Source organism: Cryptococcus neoformans, chromosome 5, assembly GCF_000149385.1.
Source record: "Cryptococcus neoformans var. neoformans B-3501A chromosome 5, whole genome shotgun sequence".
Taxonomy (NCBI): Eukaryota; Fungi; Basidiomycota; class Tremellomycetes; order Tremellales; family Cryptococcaceae; genus Cryptococcus; species Cryptococcus deneoformans.
Genome location: NC_009181.1, coordinates 1412450 through 1424708, shown reverse-complemented (window position 1 = coordinate 1424708; position 12259 = coordinate 1412450). Strand labels below are relative to the sequence as shown.

General features: G+C 50.4%; 6 protein-coding genes across 6 annotated transcripts; 4 read left to right on the top strand and 2 right to left on the bottom strand.

The window, feature by feature from the left end:
* Positions 1–121: 121 nt before the first annotated feature.
* CNBE5260 (hypothetical protein) lies at positions 122–2667 on the top strand (the record flags this gene model as incomplete). Its single annotated transcript, XM_769957.1, has 10 exons — positions 122–678; positions 736–811; positions 864–1020; positions 1077–1236; positions 1285–1516; positions 1584–1696; positions 1757–1855; positions 1909–2011; positions 2052–2539; positions 2604–2667. The coding sequence occupies 10 exons, from the start codon at positions 122–124 to the stop codon at positions 2665–2667; spliced, it is 2049 nt and encodes a 682-aa protein (XP_775050.1).
* Positions 2668–3950: 1283 nt separating this feature from the next.
* CNBE5250 (hypothetical protein) lies at positions 3951–5287 on the bottom strand (the record flags this gene model as incomplete). Its single annotated transcript, XM_769956.1, has 3 exons — positions 3951–4216; positions 4732–4950; positions 5131–5287. The coding sequence occupies 3 exons, from the start codon at positions 5285–5287 to the stop codon at positions 3951–3953; spliced, it is 642 nt and encodes a 213-aa protein (XP_775049.1).
* Positions 5288–5558: 271 nt separating this feature from the next.
* Positions 5559–8216, top strand: CNBE5240 (hypothetical protein; the record flags this gene model as incomplete). The annotated part of the gene is made up of 3 exons (XM_769955.1): positions 5559–5620; positions 5676–8157; positions 8211–8216. 3 exons carry the CDS (start codon positions 5559–5561, stop codon positions 8214–8216), a joined length of 2550 nt encoding a protein of 849 aa, XP_775048.1.
* Positions 8217–8408: 192 nt separating this feature from the next.
* Positions 8409–8993, bottom strand: CNBE5230 (hypothetical protein; the record flags this gene model as incomplete). Its single annotated transcript, XM_769954.1, has 2 exons — positions 8409–8814; positions 8896–8993. The coding sequence occupies 2 exons, from the start codon at positions 8991–8993 to the stop codon at positions 8409–8411; spliced, it is 504 nt and encodes a 167-aa protein (XP_775047.1).
* Positions 8994–9668: 675 nt separating this feature from the next.
* On the top strand, positions 9669–10816 carry CNBE5220 (hypothetical protein; the record flags this gene model as incomplete). Its single annotated transcript, XM_769953.1, has 2 exons — positions 9669–9793; positions 9931–10816. The coding sequence occupies 2 exons, from the start codon at positions 9669–9671 to the stop codon at positions 10814–10816; spliced, it is 1011 nt and encodes a 336-aa protein (XP_775046.1).
* A 329-nt stretch (positions 10817–11145) lies between these two features.
* On the top strand, positions 11146–12229 carry CNBE5210 (hypothetical protein; the record flags this gene model as incomplete). The annotated part of the gene is made up of 2 exons (XM_769952.1): positions 11146–12125; positions 12157–12229. The coding sequence occupies 2 exons, from the start codon at positions 11146–11148 to the stop codon at positions 12227–12229; spliced, it is 1053 nt and encodes a 350-aa protein (XP_775045.1).
* Positions 12230–12259: the final 30 nt, after the last annotated feature.

Below are 12259 nucleotides of genomic sequence, written 5' to 3'. Positions count from 1 at the left end.
CAAGATACTTATTGCAACACTCAATCATCAACAACGCTTCCACGATCTCAGTTATTGGTCCGACTGCTAGAAATTTCGCCATACTCTAATCTTTATCCTATTCTCAAATTTCGTTTTGAAGATGACCCCCGCATACGAACGAGAAGAAACAATGAACTCACCCTATTCGTCGTCCCACTATCTCGGTGTGAGCGAGGGTGGAAGTAGCGGGGATTCACAAATAAACAACGTCAGGTCTGATGCCGCTCAGACAAGAAATCCACTTCCTCGACAAGAGACCAATGCGACCTTGCCTCCTTACGCTAGCTCGACCGCAATCCCTGCCTACATCTCCAACAGCTGCCAAGAAGCATGTTCAGTGGGCCGCGCAAAAGGCTATTTGCTCTTGCTTTCGGCTTTTTCTAAAGTACTCGATCAAGTCCGCAGGACGAGCTCGTGTATTAGCTTGGAACATTCCGTGAGCGAGGTTTCACCCGTACAAGCTGTAAACGGCTCTACATCATGGTCGTCAGATTGCGAAGGACCGTTGTCTGAAGAATGCAGGGTGGCTTTGTTTGTGGAAATGGCAGTCCGAAGGTTTGGCTACTGGCAGGAGCGGCTGCTAGCACTGAAAAGTACAGCATTACCCCCTCTGGATGTCCTACTAGTGTGGGCGACTTATTTGGGTTCCCCCATTTGGTAAGTAGTCTTATCTTATGTTTCTTTCCTTATGATTTTGACCCTGCCCCTCTTCAGGTATCATGATGACAGCGTTCAGGGGGGTACCACCCATCCTCAATCTGCATTCCCTGATTTTCCACTTGAATCAGTTGTAAGTGAACTCAGTCTATACGCAGGTGCTCACACATCAATTTGGATAACAGATTGCATGCATCGATCCTGACACCCTAGATTATCAACCGGTGGATCCTGGAGAGTGGAAAGCGGCTACTGGAACACCCTTCGATCCGATTGTTCACTTTGAATCATCAACCAGTGCGGCCGTAAATTGTCCCGGGTGCCGAACAAAATTTTCGTGGCGTGAGTAGGGCTGCAAAGTCGCGATAAACACCGCAACTAACAGGTTCAACCAACAGCTTGGATCTTAGAGGGAGGGAAGGGATATGCACAATGCCTTTTTGTCGCCGAGTGTCCCACAACAAACTGTCGACTACGAATTGACAAAGAGGCTATGGGAGTTGGACGTCTTGCACGTCGGATCGCAGACATGTATGATAGGTCTAATTGCCAACTTGCGTGAGTTCTCTGCCAGATATTGAACCCAACTCACCATTGACGGGCCAGCACTCGGATACTCACCGGTGGGCTGTTAAATCATCCGCTAGATATACCTTTTAAGTCCATACAAACGTCAGAAGACAAGTCTAAAAGTTTATGTAAACACTGGCGGTGGCGTCGATCGTACGCATTTGCATTCTTAGTGGAACAGCTACCTCGCGTAGACAAGAGAGAAATCAGTAGATTGTTAAGCGCCTTTGTGGGAGCTGAGGAAGCGAGCATTGATCTTGCACCCGCGGTGAGATCTGGCATTCCTCGAAATAACAGTAGAAAGGACAGTAGCTGATAAAACTCGCCGGTGCCAGACCTTTCGCCATATCGGTTTCATCGATACGCTCAAGCACCTTGGATGGTTGAATCCTTCAACATGGGTTGATAGGTCAGAGGCTTTGTACACGGCAAGGTTGCGTTACGCCAAGTGAGTCAAGTCAACCTGGAATCTGCAACGCATTATCATGAAATAACATTGATCCTCCAGATTTATGAACCTCGCTCGATCCCCAAATCTCATACCAGTCCCGACACTAGGCATCGAGATCATCTGGCAAACCCACATGCTAGCCTCCACTACCTACCGGTCAGTGAACGCATTATATGCGCGTTGCTGGAGAGGCTGATCATATTACATAGTCGGGAAACGCAAATGCTTGTCGGCCGCGTTGTCGATCGTGATGAAGCCGTAGAAGAGTCCGTCTTGGCGGAAGCTTTCACAGAAACCGCTGAAAAATGGAAGGTGAGGGTTTTGTCTGATGGCCATAGCTAAATCTACCCAGGCCTCTTTTCACGTCCCTTATACCACATCCGGCATGCTCTTACCTCTGCCGCTATCAGGCCTTGCCGCGAAAGTAGCGTTGAAGCTGCATTGGCGACCTCGTCCTCGGCGACTATCCCTTGATAGGAAGGTCGATTATGACAATCCCATCGTCTATGCAGTTGTCGATTCTACACTCTCTCTGCCTTGTGAAAGGAATTCAATTGCGTTAATTGACGACGATAAGGCGCGTACGAAGAGGGCACTCAGACGGGAGGAATACGAATTGTACAGAGTCGCAGCGCTTCAATGGGCTGATAAGGGCAAGGTCGACCCGGCATTGGCGGAAGGTCTAAGAAATCTCACGCCAGCATTTATGACGACCACGCTCGAGGATGCAAAGTGCGGGCCTGGAGGATTTCCTTGTTCGCCATCATATTTGACAATTTCGGGCAATCATATTAGCGGCAAACTTATTTCGTCCACCTCAAATGGCATGGGTATTGTAGGGTGAGTATGGTTTCTGTTCTTTCCCTACATGCAGGATCGCGAAGCTAATAGTGATAAACTGCAGCGCGGGGTTGTGGAGAGGGAACGATGCTGAGCTGGCCAAAATGCAACCATCAACGTCATTGTAGGGGTACCCAAACAGGCTGGAAGACTGATCATCCACATCCGCCTAACACGGACGCTTCGTTCATATCAGCTTGAAGAATAGTAGCATGGTCCCGGCTCATGAGTACATATTGGTTGCACGTCTGCGGATTTTACTTTTAGATTTTCTTAAGGGTCGGTTGCAGAGGTTGTGGAAAAGAAACTACAGGAGTGTTTGCACGGTTTTCTTCAAAGCCTGGGTTTCAGGTATCCCAAGGGGTTCTGCAGCTTTTCTCCAGCATTGGAATTGCATGCAAGTTTACGAACATATGCCATTCAATAGAACTTTGCCTCAACTCAGCCAAAATCGATTACATAATCATTTGGTTCTATGCAGATCGAAGTTTACGACGTCATGGGACATGATGTGAAGATAACGCAGTAGTAGAAATAACTTAATTATGTTGGTGGAGACTCAACGTCAGAAGTCATTCCCATCTCGCTCGTTTCGTCTATTCATTGTTCTTTTTTTTTTTTCATTCGTTCGGCTGCCATCCTCTGCACTTATCATTAATTGGTTTCCCTCACACACCCTCTTAAGGAAAAGTAGGAGAAAGATGTGTAAACAAGTCACCTGCCCGAACGATGGTAAACCCACTTGGTGGGGTTGCGGTGGGTCTTCTTCTTTTTCCCTCTTCGTTCCCTCTCCCCTCTCACGTCCCTCTCCACCCCCACTTACCAACCAACTCACGGCGTGAGCTGACAAAAACCCCATACTGAAAAAAGGCAAACACGTCGAACAAGCCCTTGCCTCCATTCCCCCTTCCGATCGGTGCGACTGTCCTCATGAGCCTGCTAGCGTTCCGGGGATGTACGAAGTCAAGAAAAACGGACCTTCTGAGGGGGTGCAGCTGAAGGTCGGGAGGGCTGGCGCGGATGCGGAGAAGTAAAGCGGTTGGGTTGATGGGAAGAGCGGTGGGCAGGGGAATGAAGCATGGTCGGTCTGTCCAGGGAGAATACATTGGATGGGTGGGTGAGTGGGGGTTACTGGTCGGGTCTGCAGATTGTTTCCGAGTAAATTATCAAATCATGAAACCTTGAAACCATGAAGCTATGGAGCTATGAACATGAATCTATGAAGACGGTTTATACTGCAATCGCCGCAGGATGAGGTTCTTTTATTGCGGAACTGATCATGACCATTTGACAACGATGGACATGGAGACGAACGTATAATACATACATAAGCGAAGATGAGGGTTATAATGTTCAAAAATAACCATCTATAACTCAACAACCCCCCAACACCTACTCCTCCTTAGCATCTTTACTCCTCCATCTCTTGCCCCTGTTTCTCCGTGCTCACCCCTTCCAAAAAAGTAGTCCAATCATCTCCCTCTCCCTCTCCCTTCCAATTCCCCAAACCCATCTCTTCTGTTCTCCCTTCCTTTGTAAGCAATACCTCCCCATGAGGGGATACACGTATATGTCGAAGGAGGTCAATGTGTGAATGGTCGATAGAAGGCGGGTTGGGAGAACTGAGCCATGAGTGGATGAGAAGGGTCGTTGGGGGATGGGTTAGGTCTGGGACCTCTGCGATTGGGAGAGAGTTAGCAGGTGGTCCGGAAAAAGGTGAAAAAGGGGATGGTGGAAACAAAGAGGAGAAGATTGGAAAAATTGGAAAGCGGACTGGGAGTCGAGTGGATTGCAAGGAACGACATTAAAGACAAAGACGTAGACGCAAAAGGGCGAAGAGTCATCGCCAAACCCGAATTTTCTTCAAGCCATACTTATGATACCACAGAGCTCCGCTCATTACCTAGAGAATCCTACGCAGACGACGCGACCCTCGTAGATACCTCGTATCTCTCACAAGAAGAGAGGATAAAGCCGGAAACAGAATAAGATCTTAACTAAGTTATGGGCATGACAATCTCTTACAAAGCTGGACTGCATCCGAAAATGCAAAACATCCAAGCCTGCGATGCGATATGATACACCAGACGAGGAAACCAGTCGACGCAGGGAATGTTCGAAAAAGACGCAAAAAATCGAAGGAAATCCAAAACCCAAATAAGGAAACATGGCAAAAGGAAAAGAAAACCCACCCATTCCTGTCTCATACTCTCCAGTTTCCCTTTTTTTGACCTCCTCCAAATCCAGCAACTCCTTCGGCTTTGGTCTCCCTGGCCTCCGTTCTCGTGTAAGCTCTTCAATGCGGGGATCATGTCGCTTGAGATACACTTCCGTTATGAGTGCTTTGAGGGAAGGGAGGGTAAGCGGGTTTGGGGAGGAGAGGGAGTGGATGAAGAAGAGTGGCCGCTGGACTGTGCGAGAGCGAGCGATCAGATGAAGATGGTTGAAACAGGGCGAACAAAGTGAGCAAGAGGAAAGAAGTACACGTATATCGCGCGAGGAATAGGAATGTAAATGGAAGGGACAGTAGATGACAAAGATACAAATCAATCAATATGTCGACGCATCACAAAGTTCATCCCGAAACGTACCCTTCGCAGAAACATGATCTTTTCTTGCCTTGTTATTTCCCTTGAGCTTCTCGACCCTCAGCTGGACCCGCGTAAGCTGGGCAGCCTTTCGTGATCCCGGATGGAGGCCTTCCTTTCCCTTGATTGTCTTTTTTGTAATCTTCCTGTTGTTGGGCATCTCGATGAATACGGATATATGATTACAATGTATTTTTGGATGTGCAAGAGAAAGTGTAGTTGTTGGGATTGAGAAAATACTCTGGCGGGTGGAGGCCAATTACGTAACATCATATATAAACCACGACGACGGCCGAAAACCGTCTTTTCCGCATTCACTCTTCACTTGCCATAACATCCATTCCCTCTATCCACCACAGAAAAAACTACCAAAAAAAGGCCACCACAGCTGCCCATCTCAGTCAGGCCGGCAACTACCTTCACATCCTGCCATGCGCGTACCCCATACCCTCCGAAAACTGAATAATGTCAGGTTAAAAAACCATATTTACACGTACGTCCCTTCAAAGTTCCAATGTCTAATCGAATGCCGCTGACTCGTCATACAGAGGCTCTTTTTCCAACCTGCACCTATCTGCAAGGAGGAGCAACAGGAACAAAAAGAGTGACAGCTACCACCCCTTTCCACTCCCATCAGCTATCAACGCCATCCCTCCTTCTCCCATTTCCCAACTCCCGTTCCCTACCAGCCCTTTACGCGGCTCATGGTCCCAAACGCCTACCTCCTCCATTCCTGCTGCCTCCCTTGGTCAACTTCAAAAACTCCTTCAACCTTATTCTGGTGAAAAGCCTGAATCAATCAGCGCCAGTACCACTGGCGAGATGTTGAGCATCCAACATGCTGAAGCTGTCTGGCTCCTCTACTCAAGCTTTCCACAAGCATACCGCCGGACCTTTCCTCTCTCTGTCCTCCATCAAACATTCCGCCAAGTCGTCCCTCGATACTCGGATATCAAAATCCTTATTGGCAATCCACGCACCCGTAACCCGAGTGTCGTGAGAGAACATCGAAGAAAAGTTAGAAAGCTGGCTGCGGAGTGGGAGATGAGGTTGAGGGTTGTTGCTGGGGATATCCTTGCCCCCAGGCGAAATAGTGCGAGGCAAGAAGGAGAAAAGAAGAAAGAAGTGTTGCATACCCCTGGAGTGCTCACGGGTGGTCTTCGAAAACTTTCAATATTAGGCGACAAAACGGGATGCGAATCGATTCTTCTCGAGCTCAAATCCCGTTTTCCCCCTTCCCTTTCCTCTTCTTCTAGCGATGCCGCTTCCTCATCACTCCCGACGGTTTCTCCCTCCGAATGGCGGACCCTTTACGACTACTCCCTCCGCTCCGTCGTCCGCTGGCTCTCGCTCAACATTTACCGTGCTCCCACAGCCCAAGGCGAGATTCTTTCTGCTATCTCTTCCCTTAAACGTCTCATCAGCGGTATGCAATCCCAAGGTGTCCCAGCCGGCGAGCAAACGGCTTTGGTCCTCCTCGACGCTGGACGATACACTTCTTCGCCTGCTGCTGTCCAGGATCAAAAAGTGAGAGAAGGGTTTGAAGATCTTACGAGGGTGATTTTGGGAGGAGGCTACGGGATTAAGAGGAGGGATGTGGGTGGATTGGGGCTGGGCTGGGAGGGATTGAAAGTGGAGTTACCGACGCAAGTTAAATTGGCGGTGATTGAGATGATGGGCCGGGAAGGAAATCTGTGGGGGATGATTACAGCTTTTGAGAAGATGTATCCCGATCTTTCGGTTCCCTCTCCCGCCCCCGCGTCAGCCACCACCCCCACTTCCACTATGATGGCTACCTCTGCCTCTGTGGTCGGAGAGTTCCAAGAAAACATGATGGAGGCTGAAGCGACGACGGCAAAGTTGACCCCGGAAGAAGTAATAGAAGAGGAGATCCCGACGTTGAGCAGTATGATGGCCAAAGAACGGGCTGCAAGAGCTGAGAGGGATTGGTTAGGTCGGGTGCGTCATTCCGACACAGATGCTTCAGACATCTCTGCCTCGACATCTGCAAACACGGCGATATTAGCAGAATCAGCAGAATCAGCAGAATCAACAGAACCAGCAGAAATGGTGGAGCACGAACCATCTTATCGTCGTTCCTTTTCAACATACTTACCATCTATCCCCATGCCTCTCTCTCTTCTTCCCTCCTCCTCCTCATCCTCCTCGGAACCCGCGCGCGCGTGCGTCAACTTGGCCGACTTTGACGATGCCAACTCAATCCCACCCGACTACATGATCAAAACCATGCTTCATTACATCTACCTCCATCGTCACCCTGACCCTGAGGCTGTTTTCCACGGCGGACGAGGACGACCAAATGTGAGAGAGATGGGGTTGTACGTGTGCAGAGCAGGATTGAGGTTTGCAGCGTTGGAGCAAGTCCGATGGTTAAGCCAAATCGTCACCACTTTCTTTTCTTCTACTCTCGATTCCACTTTTTCTCGCCCTACCCTCAAAATCACTCAACCGAGAATCCACCCCAACCCGCTTTGGTTCAACACCGCCCTCCGAATTGTCCTCTCTTCAGCTGGCCGTAACAAGAAAGCTATCGGTAAAACAGTGGTGTTGAAGGAGGAGATTGAAACACTTGAGAGACGGTTAGAAGAGGAGATTAGGGTTTTGGAAATGTTGAGGACGAGCGGAGCCAACGCCGCGAACGTTGTGAACGCGAGCGCCACTGGGGATGAGAGCTCTGTGGACACGTCAGAAGGGCAGCTAAACGACATAACCACTTCTACACCCTCCCTCACCCCAAACAGCAACATTAACATTGACATCCGAACCCATCTCGAATCCCTGCAAACCAAACTCGACCAACTAGCGAGCCTGAAAGAAGAAATCCAGCATAGGCAGGAGGTGGTCCTCGCGGGAAAGCGCAGAGCGAAAGATAGGGCTGCTGAAGCTCAAGCTATTGAGGCTGCCGAAACTCGTGCGTTAATCGAAGCGCGGGCCGATGAGGCTGTGGCGGCGGCGGGGAGTAAGAGTGAGACGAAGATGAAGGAGAAGGAACAAGGAAGGGAAGTGGATGTGAGTGGGGTAGCGCTTGGGTAGAACAGAGACGATGAGCTGAAGTGAAGTAGTGTTAGAAAAAGGGGAAAATCAGTGCTTCCATCTTGCATAAGGGTGTATAGAGATGTATCGTATATCGTGCTTCTTGATCGTATTTTCTATACGTTGATGACTCCTTAGTAGGTGGCTGGGTAAGGAGAGGATAAGTCTTTGTCAAAAAAGATTGAGACTCAAGCGAGAATAAATGGCATGTTGGTAACAAAGTCTATCTACTCGGTATTGTATATATTTTCTCTCTCCGTCGCGTCCATCGGACTCGGTCCGGTTACACTTGAACCCAAGCGTCTATTGTCGGCTCTTGAAAGAGAGGCCCACAATGAAGAGCAGTGCTTCATAGCCTGGGCGATCAGAAAGACCGAATGCGTAGAATTGCTCCATGGTGAGCGGCACAGACGGCCTTCCTCAATCAAGGTTTTTATCCAGTACGGTGATGGTACAAGCTCCATTGAAGTTTTACACTTCCGGAACTTGCATCGCAACCGGAACCTTGCCTTCCCTCCAGCATTCCGTAACTCGTGTCCTTCCCCAGGACCGCCCACAGGACAAGGGATTTGAATCCCCCTTTCCTTGAAACTTCGCAGCAGTTCCTGCATTTCTTGGGGGCCAGGGTACTTCCTGCGGATGAAGTCGAAAACCGAATTGCACTTTCAACACTGATCAGAATTTGAATTAGCATCCGAGGAAAAAGGCACTCACCACTGTCGTCTCTGGAAGTGCTGGGGGAGATGGGGATGGGACCGGCACTTCCAACGCAGGTTGGCCATTCCCTGCGGCAACGCCATCAACCGTGTCATCTTCCAGCACCTCAAGCAAATTCAAGGTGCCACTGTCGAGATCGAGCCTCACACGCTGTCAGGACAAAGGAGAAACGACCTTCGGGTCAGAGGACCTAGCGCTTTAGCCTTCGCTGACTACGACCTGAAGGTTTACGCCCTCGGCGACCGCGATGCTCGAAGCACTGTCCCCCCCAGCTCCCCCAACAGCAAGCTGGCCGACTTCTGCCTGGATCGGTGCGTGAACTGGCTCGACAAGGTGGGCCAGGTCGTCTCGAAGAACGCTCCAAAGGTCACTGGTGGGGTTTTCAAACCGATCATCTTATCCACTGGTGGCCTGGTGAGCAGGAGCACAGCCGATGAGTGGCAGGACTGGGAGGGAGGCGATGCCGGCGGGTGCGTTTGAGAGGATGGAGAAGCGAATTGGTGTCGAGTTGGTCAAAGCAAAAGCGAGGACGCTGGTCTTGTGAGGAAGAGGAGGTTGGATTATTTTTTCTTTTCTTTAAAAAGTTGTTTATTTAAGTAGTTTCTTTAATTCGGGCAACCCACACGACAACCCAATAAATTAAACAACGAAAAATGCAACCTCTATAACCCCCTAACTGGCTCGACAAGGTGGGTCAGGTCGTCTCGAAGAACGCTCCGAAAGTCACTGGTGGGGTCTTTAAACCGATCATCCTTTCCACTGGTGGCCTGATGAGCAGGAGCACAGCAGACGAATGGAAGGAGTGGAGGGAGGCGATGCCGGTGGGGGGGTTCGAGAAAATGGAGAAACGGATTGGTGTCGAGTTAGTAAAGGCGAGGGCTAGGACGCTGGTCTTGTGAGGAAGAGGAGGTTGGATTATTTTTTCTTTTCTTTAAAAAGTTGTTTATTTAAGTAGTTTCTTTAATTCGGGCAACCCACACGACAACCCAATAAATTAAACAACGAAAAATGCAACCTCTATAACCCCCTAAGTCTACTTTCCTTCAAAGATGTAGCCCCCCTTGCTTACCGCTCGGCAGCCGAGGCCTCCGACACTCTCCTCGATAACCTAGGTCTCCTTTCTTCGCCAGAGGAACCTCCAACACCGGTCCCCCAACGAACTCGATGCGCAGAACTCTGGGAATCGCAACAGGAAGCCATTCTACGTAATCTCGGCGACACTGAACGCAAGCGGCTCACCGAGAATGCCTCCAGACTCGGCCGAAGTTGGTTATCAGTCATCCCTTACCTTCAGCCCCTGCGCCTTTCCAACGTCGAGATTGCCTCGGGTCTCCACGACCGCACCCTGGTCGGCTCCTCGATACCTGTCTGTCGCTTCTGTGGGTCGGACTCACCTTTGGGTCACGACGAGCTTTGCCGCGCCCGCAACCCCTGGACCCAGCGCCGGCACAATGCCATCAACCGCGTCATCTATCAACACCTCAAACAAATCCAAGGTGCCACGGTTGAGATTGAGCCCCACACGCTGTCGGGACAAAGGAGAAACGACCTTCGGGTCAGAGGTTCCAGCGCTCTGGCCTTCACTGACTACGACCTGAAGGTTTACTCCCTCGGGGACCGAGACGCGAGGAGCACAGCCACCCCAAGCACCCCCAACAGCAAGCTGGCCGAATTCTGCTTGGACCGGTGCGTGAACTGGCTCGACAAGGTGGGTCAGGTCGTCTCGAAGAACGCTCCGAAAGTCACTGGTGGGGTCTTTAAACCGATCATCCTTTCCACTGGTGGCCTGATGAGCAGGAGCACAGCAGACGAATGGAAGGAGTGGAGGGAGGCGATGCCGGTGGGGGGGTTCGAGAAAATGGAGAAACGGATTGGTGTCGAGTTAGTAAAGGCGAGGGCTAGGACGCTGGTCTTGTGAGGAAGAGGAGGTTGGATTATTTTTTCTTTTCTTTAAAAAGTTGTTTATTTAAGTAGTTTCTTTAATTCGGGCAACCCACACGACAACCCAATAAATTAAACAACGAAAAATGCAACCTCTATAACCCCTAAGAGGAGGTTGGATTATTTTTTCTTTTCTTTAAAAAGTTGTTTATTTAAGTAGTTTCTTTCATTCGGGTAACACACACGACAACCCAATAAATTAAACAACGAAAAAATGCAACCTCTATAACCCCCTAACCCATCAAGCTCAATGAAAAGAAATGCAAGTTAATCAGCTTCGATGAGATCAGGCAGGAGGGCTTCAAGATGCTAGGGACAATGGTAGGAGGTAAGGAGAAGCGAGCGGAGTTTCTGGAAGGCAGGATTCGGAAGGAAATGGCAAAGGTGGGCAAGCTCAAGGATCTTCCACATCAACACGCGCTCCTTCTATTACGGTTCTGCATTCAGCAAAATCTACGACACCTGCAGAGAAGCCTGCGCTCCGACGACCTTGTAGACCTATGGGAGAGGCTGGACACGATGCTATGGGAGGAGGTGAAAAGGATGAGGATGAGGCAGCGAGAGGATACGGCGGAAGAGGAGGCTCTAGGGAGATCGTTGACGAAGCTACCAGCGCGACTGGGCGGACTAGGTCTACTTTCCTTCAAAGATGTAGCCCCCCTTGCTTACCGCTCGGCAGCCGAGGCCTCCGACACTCTCCTCGATAACCTAGGTCTCCTTTCTTCACCAGAGGAACCTCCAACTCCGATCCCCCAACGAACTCGATGCGCAGAACTCTGGGAATCGCAACAGGAAGCCATCCTACATAATCTCGGCGACACTGAACGCAAGCGACTCACCGAGAATGCCTCCAGACTCGGCCGAAGTTGGTTATCAGTCATCCCTTACCTTCAGCCCCTGCGCCTTTCCAACGTCGAGATTGCCTCGGGTCTCCACGACCGCACCCTGGTCGGCTCCTCGATACCTGTCTGTCGCTTCTGTGGGTCGGACTCACCTTTGGGTCACGACGAGCTTTGCCGCGCCCGCAACCCCTGGACCCAGCGCCGGCACAATGCCATCAACCGCGTCATCTATCAACACCTCAAACAAATCCAAGGTGCCACGGTTGAGATTGAGCCCCACACGCTGTCGGGACAAAGGAGAAACGACCTTCGGGTCAGAGGTTCCAGCGCTCTGGCCTTCACTGACTACGACCTGAAGGTTTACTCCCTCGGGGACCGAGACGCGAGGAGCACAGCCACCCCAAGCACCCCCAACAGCAAGCTGGCCGAATTCTGCTTGGACCGGTGCGTGAACTGGCTCGACAAGGTGGGTCAGGTCGTCTCGAAGAACGCTCCGAAAGTCACTGGTGGGGTCTTTAAACCGATCATCCTTTCCACTGGTGGCCTGATGAGCAGGAGCACAGCAGACGAATGGAAGG